This window comes from Heterodontus francisci, chromosome 31 (genome assembly GCF_036365525.1).
Source record: "Heterodontus francisci isolate sHetFra1 chromosome 31, sHetFra1.hap1, whole genome shotgun sequence".
Classification (NCBI taxonomy): domain Eukaryota; kingdom Metazoa; phylum Chordata; class Chondrichthyes; order Heterodontiformes; family Heterodontidae; genus Heterodontus; species Heterodontus francisci.
The window spans coordinates 8748148-8764753 of record NC_090401.1 but is presented as its reverse complement, the minus strand read 5'-3'; the positions used below and the strand labels follow the sequence as shown (position 1 = coordinate 8764753).

The 16606-nt window shown below is 44.1% G+C and overlaps 1 protein-coding gene across 1 annotated transcript in view; it reads left to right on the top strand.

The window, feature by feature from the left end:
* mrps15 (mitochondrial ribosomal protein S15) overlaps positions 1 to 16606 on the top strand; it is a 49732-nt gene that overhangs the window by 19037 nt on the left and 14089 nt on the right. Inside the window, exons 4-5 of the mRNA XM_068011090.1 lie at positions 8918 to 8966; positions 11262 to 11346. Of these exons, the coding sequence (XP_067867191.1) occupies positions 8918 to 8966; positions 11262 to 11346 (134 nt within the window). The remainder of the gene's footprint in view (positions 1 to 8917; positions 8967 to 11261; positions 11347 to 16606) is intronic.

Here is a 16606-nt window from a genome sequence, read left to right as displayed (position 1 = left end):
AGCATTAAACAGCCTGTTTGTTGGATGTATTAAAAGTAGAATTTTTTAAGCTAATTACATATGATCATGGACTTTAAACTGATTCCAGGCACATGTCCAACCTCACCCTTTTTAGTTGATCTGTTGGAGCCAGTGTGATGACACCAGTAGATGTGATACCTGCTCCCCGGGGTTAGTATGTGTCTGCCACACCATACGCCACCCTGCCGCGCCCCCACCCCAGCAGTCTGATATCTGTTGTCTCCTGGATCATCCCCCTGAGTAGATGGTCCTTGCCACTCGCTATATTTGGTTCAAATCTCACTTCTCTTTTTCCTTGGGTAATCTTCCCATATCTCCAAGTGACAGTCAACATCTGTCTGCATCATCTTGTGTATCCTATAAGTCTTTAAACTTCTGGAACTATCCCTGCCTGTTCGGATTGCTTTGGGGTGCTCATAAATGCACGCACGCCATCTTTTATGCTCTTGATCCTCAAATAAATCTCAATTGATCATTAACCAATCTGAAGTGTGAGACGTATTGCAAGGTTGCACCCTTTAGGGATCAATCAGGTTGAACAGTCATGTTGGGAGATGATAATGATCTCGAGTTCACTATGAAAGAACAACTAGTCATATCAGATACCAGTAGATTCTTGGCTCTCGCAAAAAAAAAGCTACTTAATTCCCACTCAAAAGTATCTGTTTTCATTTTTATAGTCATAGTCATAGAATCGTAGAGTCGTACAGCATAGAAACAGGCCCTTCGGCCCACCGTGTCCATGCCGACCAGAATGCCTATCTATACTAATCCCACCTGCCTGCATTAATTCCATATCCCACTATGCCTTGCTCATTCACGTACCTGTCCAGATGCCTCTTAAATGTTGCTACTGTTCCTGCCTCCACCACCTCCTCAGGCAGCTCATTCCAGATACCCACTATTCTTTGTGTGCAGAATTTACCCCTTTGATCCCCTTTAAACCTCCTCCCTCTCACCTTAAATCTATGCCCTCTAGTTTTAGTCACCCCTACCATGGGAAACAGACTCTAGCTATCTACCCTATCCATGCCTCTCATAGTTTTATATACCTCTATCATGTCCCCTCTCAGCCTCCTTCGCTCCAGGGAAAACAGACCCAACCTATCCAATCTCTCTTTATAACTCAAGCCCTCCAAACCAGGCGACATCCTTGTGAATCTTTTCTGCACCCTCTCTAGTTTAATCACATCTTTCCTGTAGTGTGGCGACCAGAACTGCATACAGTACTCCAAATGAGGCCTAACCAACATTATGTACAACTGTAACATGACGTCCCAACTCTTGCACTCAATGCCTCGGCCGATGAAGGCAAGCACGCCAAGCGCCGCCTTCACCACCCTCTCTACCTGTGTTGCCACTTTCAGGGAACTATACTTGCACCCCAAGGTCTCTCTGCTCAACAACACTCCCCTGGGCCCTACCATTCACTGTATATGTCCTGCCCTGGTTTAACTTCCCAAAATGCATCACTTCGCACTTGTCTGCATTAAATTGCATTTACCAATCCCTTGCCCACTTTCCCAGTTTATCTATATCCTGTTGTAACCTTAGACAACCTTCTTCACTGTCCACTGTACCACCAATTTTGGTGTCATCTGCAAACTTACTAATCATGCCCCTTACATTCACATCCAAGTCATTAATATATATGACAAACAACAGAGGGCCCAGCACCGATCCCTGCAGCACACCACTGGTCACCGGCCTCCAATCTGAAAAACAACCCTCCACTACCACCCTCTGCCTCCTATCACCAAGCCAATTTTGTATCCAATTTGCTAGCTCACCCTGGATCCCATGTGTTCGAACCTTCTAGACCAGCCTACCATGCGGGGCTTTGTCAAAGGCCTTGCTAATGTCCATGTAGACAACGCCCATTGCCTTGCCCTCATCAATCCTCTTGGTCACCTCCTCGAAAAACTCAATCAAATTCGTGAGACATGATTTCCCATGCACAAAGTCATGCTGACTATCCTTAATCAGACCATGCCTTTTCAAATGCATATAAATCCTGTCTCTCAGAATCCCTTCCAATAACTTTCCCACCACTGATGTAAGGCTCACTGGCCTGTAGTTCCCTGGCTTATCCCTGCTGCCCTTCTTAAATAAAGGCACAACATTAGATATCCTCCAGTCTTCCGGTACCTCACCCGTGGCTAACGATGATACAAAAACCTCTGCCAGGTCCCCAGCAATCTCCTCCCTTGCTTCCCATAGCATCCTAGGATACACCTGGTCAGGCCCTGGGGATTTATCCACCTTAATGCACTTCAAATCTTCCAACACCTCCTTTGTAATATTGATATGCTCCAGGATATTGCTGTTCCCTCCCTTGTTTTGTCGCCCTTTACTGTTCTTTGTATCTTTCCCATTTGCCATTTCAAGGTTTTGCATGTTTGCATGCTTTTTCTTTTACTTTTTAAAAATTTATTCACGGGCTGTGAGCATAGCAGCAAGACCAGCAGTTATTACCTATCCCTCATTGTCCTTGAGAAGGTGCTGAATCACTGTTTTCCTTTGCCAAGTTAGTTGTCCGTGTCTGTTGTTTTTTGACAAGTAGAGCCCTTGCCGCTTAGTGGTATAAGCTGGTTCTGTATCAGATTAAATTCTTTTTTGAACACTTCCCATTGATATGTCATTTTGCCGATTTACAGATTTGCCCAGTTTACTGTGAACACTCTGTCTTGTTGCATTGAAGTCGACCTTTCCTAAATCTAAAATCTTAGCTGTTTCACTTTCTCCCTTTCATACACTCAGTTGATCTCAATCATATGTTCATATACCTGTGGACTGTTAACAAAATCTGTCTTATTACTTCTTACTAAATCTGGTATTGCCTTCCCTCTTGTTGGTTCTAGGAAATATTGTTGCAGAAAATTATCTTGAACATGCTCAAGAAAGTCACCACCTTTCTGATATGTGCTGGTCTGCTTATCCCAAGCTATATAAAAGTTCAAATCTCCCATTAAAACCACTCTTCCTTTGCTACATGTTTGTCTAATCTCAGCATTTATACATTCTACCACTTCACAGCTGCTAACAGGAGTCCTCGACATGATTCCCACTATAGTCCATAATCCTTTTCTATTCCTTAATTCTACCTATAAAGTCTCCACTACCTGCCTACCTCTCATTATACCTCTTACCATTGAAGTGATTTTATCCTTAATCACGAAGGCAGCTACTCCCACTCCACCATTTTTTCTATCTTTCCCATAGACCTTATAACAGAATCAAAGAGCCATTTACGGCACAGAAGGAGGCCATTTGGCCCATTGAAGTCCATGCCGGCTTTCTCTGGAGCTGTCCATTCAGTCCCACATCTCGATCCCCATAACCCTGCAAGTTTATTTCCTTCATGTGGTGATCCTGTTTCCTTTTGAAGTCATTGATTTCCTCTGCTTTCACCACCCTTGTGGGCAGTAAGTTCCAGGTCATTACACCCACTGCATAAAAAAGTTCTTCCTCATATGCACCTGCATCTCTTGCCCAAAACCTTCAATCTGTGTCCCCCAGTCCATGTACTGTTAGTTGTCTAACTTATCTAAGCCTGTCATAATGCCTGAAGGGGTGGTAGAGGCAGGAACCCTCACAACATTTTAAGAAATATTTAGCTGAGCACTTGAAATGCCATGGCATACAAGGCTACAGGCCAAGTGCTGGAAAATGGGATTAGTTAGGTGCTTGATGGCTGACACAGACACAATGGGCCGAAGGGCCTGTTTCTGTGCTGTATAACTCTATGACTCTATAATCTTGTACCCCTAAGCATGTAGGAACAGGTATATTTAGTTTACAGTCCTGACATCGAGCAGCCATGTCTCGGCAATGGCGACCATGTCATGCCCTCCTCCAATGTGAATTTGCAATTCATTCAGTTTGTTCCTTATATTTGATGCATTTGTATAAAGAACTCTCACTTTTCCCAATAAGCCCAACTATACTCATCTTCTTGATGGAAGCTACTCCTTGACTTTAATCAGAGAACCATACAGCACACTGGAGGCCTTTCAGTCCATTATGCATGCAAGAGCTATCAAATTAGACCTTGTTATTTCCCCATAAGAACTAGGAGCAGGAGTAGGCAATTCAGCCCCTCGAGCCTGCTCCGCCATTCAATACAATCATGGCTGATCTCATCTCGGCTTCAACTCCACTTTCCTGCCCGTTCTCCATAACCCTTCAACTGATTACTAATTAAAATTCTGTCTATCTCCTCTTGAAATTTACTCAATGTCCCATCATCCACCGCACTCTGGGGTAGTGAATTCCACAGGCTCACGACCCTTTGAGAGAAGTTATTTCTCCTCATCCCTGTTTTAAATCTGCTACCCCTTATCCTAAAACTATGACCTCTCTTTCTAGATTGCCCCACCGGAGAAAACATCCTCTCTACATCTCATGTTTCAATCCCCTTATTCATCTTGTATACCTCAATTAGATCTCCTCTCGTTCTTCTAAACTCTAGAGAGTAAAGGCCTAAACTGCTCAATCTCTCTTCATAAGACAAACCCCTCAACTCTGGAATCAATCTAGTGAACCTCCTCTGAACTGCCTCCAATGCAACTACATCCCTCCTCAAGTAAGGGGACCAAAACTGTATGCCATATTCCTGGTGCGGTCTCACTAATGCCTTGTACAGTTGCAGCACTTCCCTACTTTTATACTCTATTCCTTTAGCAATAAATGCCAAAATTCCATTTGCCTTCCTTATTACCTGCTGCACCTGCATACTAGTTTTCTGTGACTCATGCATGAGGGTACCCAGATCCCTTTGCACCAAAGCACTCTGAAGTTTCTCTCCATTTAGATAATAATTTGCCTTTCTATTCTTCTGACCAAAATTGATAACCTCACACTTAACTCCATGTGTCAAATTTTGGCCCATTCACCTAACCTATCCATATCCATTTGTAAATTTCGTATTTCTTTATTGGAACCTACTATCCCACTTATTTTAGTGTCATCTGCAAATTTGGCTATAGTACCTTCTATTCCTGCATCCAAGTCATTGATATAGATTGTAAATAGTTGGGCCCCGAGGACCAAACCTGTGGCACCCCACTAGTTACATCTTGCCAACCAGAAAAGGACCCATTTATCCCGACTCTCTGTTTTCTGTTGGTTAGCCAATCCTCTATCCAAGCCAATGAATTGCCCCTAACCCTATGTGATCTTACCTTGTGTACCTTATGGCACCTTATCAAATGCTTTCTGGAAGTCCAGATATACTACATCTACAGGATCCCTATTATCCACTTTACTTGTTACATCTTCAAAGCACTCTAGCAAATTAGTCAAACACGATTTACCCTTCATAAAACCATGCTGACTCTGATGGATTGCCCTAAACTATTTTTCCCTTAATCCAGTTCTCTTTTGAAAGTTACTATTGAACCTGTTTCCATCACCCTTTCAGGCAGCACATTCCAGATCATGTTAACTCCCTGCATAAAAAAGAAAATTCTCCTTATCTCTCCTCGGGTTCTTTTACCAATCACTTTAAACTTGTGTCCTCTGGTTACCGACTCTCCTGCCACTGGAAACAGTTTGTCATTATTTACTCCATCAAAAATCCTCATAGTTTTGAACACCTCTAATAGATCCCCCCGTTAGCCTTCTCTGCTTGAAAGAGAATAATCCCACCCTCTCCTGTCTATAACTAAAGTCCCTCATCCCTGGAACCATTGTCATAAATCCACATGCACTGTGCAAGGCTAAATTGTGATGCCTATGTTTAGATACAATACTCCTAACAAGTGGTTCATAATTAAATTGGTGGTGGACAATTAAACAACTAACTGGAGAAGGTGGCTTCACAAATATCCCCATCCTCAATGATGGGGGAGCCCAGCACATCAGTGCGAAAGATAAGGCTGATACATTGGCAACAATCTTCAGCCAGAAGTGCCAAGTTGATGATCCATCTCGACCTCCTCTTGAAGTCCCCAGCATCACAGATGCCAGACTTCAGACAATTCGATTCACTCCGCATGGTATCAAGAAATGACTGAAGACACTGGATACCGGCAATAGTACTGAAGACCTGTGCTCCAGAACTTACCGTGCCCCTAGCCAAACTGTAGCAGTATAGCTACAGCACTGGCATCTACCCTGCAATGTGGAAAATTGCCCAGGTATGTCCTGTACACAAAAAGCAGGACAAATCCAACCTGGCCAATTACCGCCCCATCAGTCTACTCTCAGTCATCAGTAAAGTAATGGAAGATGTCAACGACAATGCTATCAAGCAGCACTTGCTTAGCAATAACCTTCTCAGTGACTCTCAGTTTGGGTTCTCCTCGGGTCACTCAGCTCCTGACCTTGGTTCAGACATGGACAAAAGAGCTGAACTCAAGAGGTGAGGTGAGAGTGACTGCCCTTGACATCAAGGCAGCATTTGACCAAGTATGGCATCAAGGAGCCCTAGCAAAACTGAAGTCAATGGGAATCGGCGGGGGTGGTGGGGGGGGGGGGAATTTTCTGTTGGTTGGAGTCATACATCGCGCAAAGGAAGATGGTTGTGGTTGTTGGAGGTCAATCATCTGAGCTCCAGGACATCACTGCAGGAGTTCCTCAGGGTAGTGTCCTCGGCCCAACCATCTTCAGCTGCTTCATCAATGACCTTCCTTCAATCATAAGGTCAGAAGTGGGGAGGTTCGCTGATGATTGCACAATGTTCAGCACCATTCACGACTATCAGATACTGAATAGGTCTGTGTAGAAATGCAGCAAGACCTGGACAATATCCAGGCTTGGGCAGATAAGTGGCAAATAACATTTGCGCCACACAGGTGCCAGGCAATAACCATCTTCAAAAAGAGAGAATCTAACCATCTCCCCTTGACATTCAATGGCATTACAATCACTGAATCCCCCACTATCAACATCCTAGGGGTTACCGTTGACCAGAAACTGAACTGGAGTAGCCATATAAATACCGTGGCTACAAGAGCAGGTCCGAGGTCAGGAATCCTGCGGCGAGTAACTCACCACCTAATTCCCCAAAGCCTGTCCACCATCTACAAGGCACAAGTCAGGAGTGTGATGGATACTCTCCACTTGCCTGGATGGGTACAGCTCCAACAACACTCAAGAAGCTCGACACCATCCAGGACAAAGCAGCCCGCTTGATTGGCACCCATCCACAAACATTCACTCCCTCCACCACCGACGCACAGTGGCAGCAGTGTGTACCATCTACAAGATGCACTGCAGCAATACACCAAGGCTCCTTAGACAGCACCTTCCAAACCCGTGACTTCTATCAACTAGAAGGACAAGAGCAGCAGATGCATGGGAACATCACCACCTGCAAGTTCCCATCCAAGTCACACACCATCCTGACTTGGAATTATATCGCCGTTCCTTCACTGTCACTGGGTCAAATCCTGGAACTCCCTCCCTTACAGCACTGTGGGTGTATCTACCCTAATGGTCCCTACATGGACTAAAGTAGTTCAAGAAGGCAGCTCACCACCACCTTCTCAAGGGCAGTTAGGGATGGACAATAAGTGCTGGCCTAGCCATGCCCACATCCCATGAATAAAAAAAAATAAAGGTTCAGCATAATTTCTTTGCTTTTGCATTCTACTTATAAAAGCAAAATGCTGTAGAGACTAGAAATCTGAAATAAAAACAGAAAATTCTGGAAATACTCAGCAGGTCCGGCAGCATTTATGGAAGGAGAAACAGAGTTGATGTTTGGTATTGATGACCTTTCCAAGACAAGGTCATTGACCTGAAATGTTAACTCTGTTTTTGTCTGTCCGCAGATGCTGCCTGACCTGCTGAGTATCACCTGCCTCTATAAAGCCTGAATGCTTTTTTGTTTAACAATCTTATCAACTTGTCCTGCGACCTTCAAGGATTTGTGCGCATACAACCCCAGGTGTCTCAGTTCCTGCAACCCTTTTAACATTGTACCATTTAGTTTACATTGCCCCACCTCATTCTTTTTTCTAAAATGCATTGCTTAACACTCTTAACACTAAATTTCATTTGCCACTTGTCTGCCCATTCCACTATGTCCTCCTGAAGTCTATTCAAATCCTCCTTGCTTTTTGGGGGGGTTTGTGTCCTCTACAAACTTCCAGATCATTAATATATGTCAAAAAGAGCCGTGGTCCTCATACCAATCTTTGGGAAACACTACTGCACACTTCCTTCCAGTCTGAAAAACAACCATTCACTCCCTACTTTCTGTCCCTTAGCCAATTTTGTATCTACACTTCCCCTGTCCCATTAATCCCATGGACTTTTGTCTAATTTTTCCAGCAGTTTGCAATATACCCAGGATTAATAATCATAATTTTATTGAAGATAATGAACTTGACCTGACACTTCTTACATAAGACTAATTTACCACATTTCAGGATCAGGTTTGCTTGCAGGAATGTATTTTTATCGCCGTTTTTAAGTAACTGCTTTTTATGTGGCTTAACACAGCCCTTTTCCTTTCTCTTCAGGAAAGCCCTGCATAAACGGAGTGGGGGAGTGTGAGAATGGGGCACAGAGAGAGGATGTTTACCCATGGGAATGGGTTTTGGGCAGAGAGAGGGTGGTTACCCATGGGAGTATTGGGGTAAAGAGAGAGGGTTTTGGGATAGAGAGAGAGAGAGCTGTTCCTATGGAAAGGGTGTTGAGGTAGAGATAGGGTAGTTTCCCATGGAAACAGTGTTGGGGTAGAGGGAGAGAACACGGTTTTCCATGGAGGGTGTTTAGGGTCTTGGCCTGCCCAGTAAGCTCCCAGAGCTTGTTAATTGAGTTTGATTGAGCTAGAGAGCAGTTGCTGAATAGAGTTGGTGTTTTTCAGGGAGCCAAAAGCAAGGGAGAGCAGAGAAAGGTGTCAGACTGTCCTGTATATCTGGATTGTGATATGATTTTTCGACAGGACCGATGATGTGGTTCGAAGGCTGCTCTCACTGGAAATGGCAACTCATGTAAGTCATTCTCATCATTTTGTTTTATTTAAGAAAAACATGATGCAGAGCCCCGGATTTCCCATGGTGGCAGATCCTGATGCTGTAGTCAGCTCCTGTTTTAGTTCTGCACTTACATTCTCTCCCTTTCCACCCCTTAACCCCTCCCCTCCTCCCCGCTGCCTCAAACAAAGGCAGTGCCTTTTGCGAGGTTACAACAACTCATATTTATGTACTGTCTTTAATGTAATAAAACATTCTGAGGCACTTCACAGGAGTGTTGCAAAGCAAAATTAGACACAGTCATATACAATCTTATGGCAGAGGGCCAAAAGCTTGGCCAAAGAGGTAGGTTATAAAGAGCCTCTTAAAGAAAGAGATAAAGAGGAGCAGAGGTTTAGAGAGGGAATTTCAGAGCTTCGGGCCCACGCAGCTGAAGGCACGGCCACCAATGGTCAATTTTAATTGGGGTTGTTCAAGAGACCAGAATTAAATGAGTGCAGATATATCAGAAGGTTGTGGAGCTGGAGAAGATTGCAGATAGGGCAAGACGAGGCCATTTAGGGATTTAAAAACAATGATGAGAATTTTTTTTTTTATCCAAAAAGAGAAAATGTGCAGGGCTACGGGAAAAGGCGGAGTATTAGGACGAGCTGAGTTGTTCTTGCAGAGAACCGGCAAGGAAATGATGGGACAAATGACCTCCCTCTGTGCTGTAACCATTCTATGATTTTAATTTAAAAGTTGAGGTATTGCTTGATTGGGAGCCAATCTAAGTCAGCGAGCATGGTGATGATAGGTGAGTGAGATTTGGGGCAAGTTTGAACATGGGCATCATAGTTTTGGATGACCTCAAGTTTACAGACAAAATGTGGCAGGCCAGCCAGGAGTGTGCTGGAATTGTCAAGTCTAGAGGTAACAAAGGCATGAATGATAGTTTCAGCAGTACTTTGAGCTGAGGCAGGAGCAAAGTCGGGCGATGTTATGGCGGAATAAATAGGCGTTCTTAGTGATGGCACGGATATGTGGTCAGAAGCTCAACTCAAGGTCAAGTATGACACCAAGGTTGGGAATAGTCTGGTTTAGACTCGAGACAATTGCCAGGGGGAGAGATGGAGTCAGTAGTTAGGGAATGGAGTTTGCAGCAGGGACAGAAGTCAATAGCTTCAGTCTTCCCAATATTTAATTGGAGGAAATTTATGCTCATCCAGTACTGGATGTTGAATAAGCAGTCTGATTTAACAACAATGGGAGAATCAAGAGAGGTGGTTGTGAGGTAGACCTGGGTGGTAGAAAGCTGTGCTTTCAGATGATTTTGCCGAGGGGAAGCATGTAGATGAGAAATAGAAGGGGGCCATGGATCAATCCTTTGGAAATACCACCAGAGGTAAAGGTGTAGGAATGGGAAGAGAAGCCATTGCAAGTGATATTCTGGCTATGGTTAGATAAGAAGGGAACCAGGCAAGTGCAGCCCCACCCAGCTGGATGACATGAAGAGGCGGTGGTGGAGGATGGTGTGGTCAACCATGTCAAAAGCAGCAGACAGAGGAGGGATCACAGTCACAGAATATCATTTGTGACTTTAAGCGCTGTTTTGGTACTGTGGAAGGATTGGAAACTGGTTGATTGATTGATTTGGAGGGATTCAGATCTGGATTTCTGGGAAAGAGGGGCACGAATTTGGGAGACGACAACACATTCACAGACTCTGGAGAGGAAAGAGAGATTGGAAATGGAGCAGTAGTTTGCAAGGATGGTAGGGTCAAGAGATTTTTTGAGGAAATGGGTGATGATGGCAGATTTAAAGGGGAGAGGGACAGAAATAAAAACAGAAAATGCTGCAAGTACTCAGCATGTCTGGCAGCATGTGTGGAGAGAGAAACAGTTAACATTTCAGGTTGATGACCTTTTATCAGAACCTGAAGAGAGAGAACAGATAACTGTTTTGGCTAACATGGGGACCAGGAAGGGAAGGAACATCTAGATCCACGCTGCCAGCTGCCCTGCAATATCTCCCATGAATTGCCATTTTCTACATATGAGTTGGGAACATCAGGAGTGATGGCAGCTGGCAGAGACGAAAACCTAGAGCAAGAGTCAGTCAGAGGATACGAGGTCTGAGTATAGTGACCTGGTGTAATGAGCTTAGAGAAGCAGAATGACCTCCCTCATCTGTAAATAGCCTGTAATAAAAATCCAGGCTTTCAGGAGCCTCGTGAGAAATTGGAAAGGGGAAATTCCTCATGCTGTTAATTTTGGATTGACCATTCTACAGTGTTGATACTGAATTGACTTCAGTGAATGACTCGCTTTCAGAAAGAAAAGCTGAAACTGAAAACTAGCCAGCTGGTGGAGAAGGTGCGAAGGAGTCCCAGTGACGTTGGCTCCACAGAAGTGCAAAGTGAGTTTGCTTTTCCATCACGCAGTCCCCTCCACATTGTGTTTAGTTACAATTATCCAATTCCCTATAATCCTATACATAATGGGATAAGCCATCTGTTTTTGTTTAAATGGGGCTGTTTTGTAGAATAGACACATGCAAAATTGACGAGTGGGCAAAGATCAGCTGGTCCATTGACCTGCTTCTCCTCATGGTGATCGGAGCATTGTGACTAACCACTTCTTCCCTCCATTGCCACCCCCACAGACACCTGGTCTCCTGGGAGAGGCAAAACAGAGGAAAAAAAACCAGGGCCAAGAAGGAAATAAATATTCTGGAAATTCCTGTCCATCATCCTCAGGCAATCAAAAGCTGTCCAGGAGATCACATAGACCAAGTGTTATCTATAAAGACACTTAGGTTCTATATTATCTCTGCTGCAGTCTAGAAATGGTCCAGCTCCCTCTTGAAGGCATACAGAGAGCTGGTAACACACTCCAGAGGCTCAGTAGTATCTGGGGAAAAGAAGAACAGCCCAATGCCCAGTCTCATGGTTTAAATCTATGTCCCATGGTCCTCCCCTGTCTGTTACATTAGAATCAATAGTAGCACTATCCAGCCTTTTTATGTTATAGACCTCTATCAGGCCACCTAGTCTAAATAAATAGATGAAAGTCTTTGAGACTGTCTGCATAGCTGAGGTTGTTTGAGCTCGGAATCATTCTTGATGCTCTCCTCTGGACCTTTTCCAAGATCACTATCACTCACCATGTGGGAGAGCCAAAACTGAGCACAGTACTCTAGATGCAATCTGAGCAGCGACCTGTATATTGTCAAAATGATGTCCTTTGATTTTTAGCACTTCTACCAAGCCTGAGGTGATGGTAACAATTCCCTTACTTGTTGAACTACGCTGACTGTCTGAGAGGTCCCTGTTTGCTGACCCCTGATTTCTGGCTGCTGCACTTATGAAGCAAAGGCTTTAGATGTAATGCATTGTGGCAATTCGCCAAGGCTTCTTCAACAACACTTCCCAAGCTCACTACCTCCAACACATGGAGCAGTAGACGCATAGAAACATCATCTCCAGGTTCTGCTCCAACTCGCATGCCATTCCAACTTGGCCATATTTCACTCTTCCTTCGCCATCGCTTGGTCACAGAATCACAGAATTGTTACAGTGCAGGAGGAGGCCATTCAGCCCATCATGTCCACACCAGCTCTCCAAAAGAGCATTTCGCTCAGTTTCATTCCCCTGCCTTCTCCCTATAACCCTGCACATTCTTCCTTTCATGTAACAATCTAATTTCCTTTTGAATGCTTCAATTGAACCTGCCTCCACCACACTCTCGGGCAGTGCATTCTAGACCTGAATCACACTGTGTGAAAAAGTTTTTCCTCATGTCACTTTTGCTTCTTTTACCAAATACTTTAAATCTGTGCCCTTTGGTTCTCGATTCTTCCATGAGTGGGAACAGTTTATCTCTTTCTACTCTGTACAGACCCCTCATGATTTTGAATACCTCTATCAAATCACCTCTCAGTCTTCTCTTCCCTAAGGAAACAGTCCTATCTTCACCAGTCTATCTTCATAACTAAAGTTCCTCATCCCTGGAACCATTCTCGTGAATGTCTTCTCTACTCTCTCCAGTGCCCTTAGATCTTTCCTAAAGTGCGGCACCCAGAACTGTTTGCAGTACTCCAGCTGAGGCCAAACTAGTGTCTTATACAAGTTCAACATAACTTCCTTGCTCTTGTACTCTATGCCCTTATTAATAAAGCCCAGGATACTGTATGCTTTATTAACTCCTCTCTCAACCTGTCCTGCCACCTTCAATTACATTTGCACGTATACACCTATGTCCCTCTGCTCATTTACCCCCTTTAGAAGGGTACCCTTTATTTTATATTGTCTCTCCATGTTCTTGTCAATGTCCTGGAACTCCCTACCTAACATGCTTTTCCCCAGAGATGCTGCCAGTTCTCAACACCATTCCCCGTTGTAGGATTTTCCTTTTACCTGTCTAAGGTAATCAGAGGAGAGAATCGACAAAGGTTTATTAATAGTCACTTGGTAGTACAGAACTTGAGTATTGCTGAAAAAAAGACATGCTATTGTAGCTTTTTGTCTTACTGACCAAGTATGCTTAGAATTATGCTAACAGCTAATTTAAGATTATCAGTTGAGCTCACACTTAACGTTTGCGAGAAGCTACATATTTTCATATGCAAGGATCTGTCCTCTGCAGACAAAAGGAACATGTCCTGGCATTGTACCTATTTTGAATTAAGCAAAAGTGTGGAACACAATAATTCACTGGTGCATTCTCCATGGCAACGCCTGGACCAATCAGCACCCTTTCATCATGTAGTATAAATTGTTGCTGTCTTTGAAATTTGGTATTCTTGCATCTGTCCTGATGAGTGCAAGATGTAAAGCTTCAAGCATGTCTCTTTTTTCAGCAAAGCTTTATTAATTTCCTAGCTACTGGTTTTGTTAACTTTAAGCTGCAACAAGTTTTACAGATAAACTCATAAAACTTTCAAGTCAGTACTACAATTCAAAACTCAGAATGGCCAGTTCTTCTGTTTTGGGAGACTAAGAAATAATTCTCTGTCAACATCCCTGGCAGTGTTCCTCTGGATGGTCTCATGAACTGACTCTCTCACTTGAGAATGGTTGATCTTGTACCATTCTTGCTGACACCCCAATCTTTCCACTAACTTTCCATTCTCTTTCTCCCATGGTTACACAAACTGATGTTACCAACCATGGGCGGCACAGTGGCGCAGTGGTTAGCACCGCAGCCTCACAGCACCAGCGACCCGGATTCTATTCTGGGCACTGCCTGTGTGGAGTTTGCAAGTTCTCCCTGTGTCTGCGTGGGTTTTCGCCGGGTGCTCCGGTTTCCTCCCACCACCAAAAGACTTGCAGGTTGATAGATAAATTGGCCATTATAAATTGCCCCTAGTATAGGTAGGTGGTAGGGGAATATAGGGACAGGTGGGGATGTGGTAGGAATATGGGATTAGTGTAGGGTTAGTATAAAATGGGTGGTTGATGGTCGGCACAGACTCGGTGGGCCGGAGGGCCTGTTTCAGTGCTGTATCTCTTAAAAAAAAAACCTGGTGTTTATGATGGTTCCGACAGTCTCTGAAAGCCTCCTTATCTGTAGCCTTCCACACTGTCTGCGCATCACTTTTGAATTTGAGCAGACTTCCCAGCACATCATCATCAACAGTCAGTTTAATAGTTTTCATCATCAAGCTCAGCTCCATCAGCAAGTTGTTATGGCCACTTGGTGAAGGGTGTGGGTGGTTCATACTGTTCAACTCTCACCTGACCACAGTAAGTGTGTTTTGTTGTTAGCGTTTAACCCCTTTGTGTTTTATTTGTCAAATAAGCAGACAGTGACCGATTTTCTTTTAGATTTAAAACAGAAGATAAATTATTTATTGAGCTATATGCCTCATCCCAAAATTGTTGCAACGGCATTCACTCAGGCATTCGCTTGTGCACATGTATACGCACACGCGCGCACGCACAAGAAGAGACAGAGAGGAAAAGAGGGAAGTGGTTTTAAGTGAGATAGGGTTTCGGGGTTCATGGTAAACCTGTTGAATTCTTTCGGATGTCTAGTTCTCTTTGGTTACAGGCCTGAGGTGTTTGTAGATTTTTCTTGGTTGAAGGTTCCTTTTGAAGAGAGTGGATCACTTCCGATTCAGTGCTACACAAGTTGAAAATGTAGTGTTTATAGCAGAGTACCTTCTTTGGCTTGCTGGATTTTCTCCCAGCTCTCAACTTGACAGGATTTTGTGATGTTTGTCCTGATTCTTTTTCTCTCTCTCCAAAGAGCTGGTTTTAAGGTCACAATAATTTTACGTCTTCCCTCTTGTGAGACTTGGATCTCCCTCCCTGTGGTGACCCACGGTGGCCCAGAATGTGGCTACTTCACACCCTCTTTGTTTCAGAAGAACCCATTCAATTCAAGAATGTTTCGGGATGGGTGCAGTTGACCTCGTTAGGCATCCTTTATTCTAAACAGACAGTGTGAATACACATGTCGCCATTTTTTGCAGCATTGTTCTTTTTTTTGAAAAGCTAATGCCAATTTTTGTAAATCTTCAGTTTGAATCTGTATTTTTTCGTCATTGCACTTCTCGTAAGCATGGCATGGTAATTTCATCCAGGGTTGTAATCATAGAAACGTAGCAAAATAGAAGCAGGAGAAGGCCATGCAGCCCTTCGAGCCTGCTCCGCCATTCAATCCAATCATGGCTGATCATCCAAACTCAGTAACTTGTTCCCGCTTTCTCCCAGTATCCCTTGATCCCATTAGCCCTAAGAACGATATCTAACTCTTTCTTGAATATGTTTAATGATTTCGTCTCAACTGCTTTCCATGGTAGAGAATTCCGCAGGTTCACCACTCTCTGGGTGAAGAAATTTCTCCTCATCTCAGTCATACATGGCTTACCCCTTATCCTTAGACTGTGAACCCTGGTCCTGGAATCCCCCACCATCGGGAACATCCTTCCTGCATCTAGTCTGTCCAGTCCTGTTAGAATTTTGTAGTTTTCTATGAGATCCCCTCTCATTCTTCTAAACTCTAGCGAATACAAGCCTAATCGACCCAATCTCTTTTCATATGTCAGTCCTGCCATCCCAGGAATCAGTCTGGTGAACCTTCGCTGCACTCCCTCCATAGCAAGAACATACTTCCTCAGATAAGGAGACCAAAACTGCGCACACTTGGACGGCGCAGTGGTTAGCACCGCAGCCTCACAGATCCAGCGACCCAGGTTCAGTTCTGGGTCCTGCTTGTGTGGAGTTTGCAAGTTCTCCCTGTGACCGCGTGGGTTTCCGCCAGGTGCTCTGGTTTCCTCCCACAGCTAAAGACTTGTAGGTTGATGGGTAAATTGGCCATTGTAAATTGCCCCTAGTGTAGGTAGGTGGTAGGAGAATGGTGGGGATGTAGTAGGGAATATGGGATTAATGTAGGATTAGTATAAATGGGTGGTTGTTGGTCGGCACAGACTCGGTGGGCCGAAGGGCCTGTTTCAGTGCTGCATCTCTAAATAAAATAAACAAACAATACTCCAGATGTGGTCTCACCAAGGCCTTGTATAATTGCAGCAAGACATCCTTGCTCCTTTTTTCGAATCCTCTCGCTATGAAGGCCGACATACCATTTGCCTTCTTAACTGCCTGCTGCACCTACATGCTTTCTTTCAGCGACTGGTATACAAGGACACCCAGATCTTGCTGCACTTCCCCCTT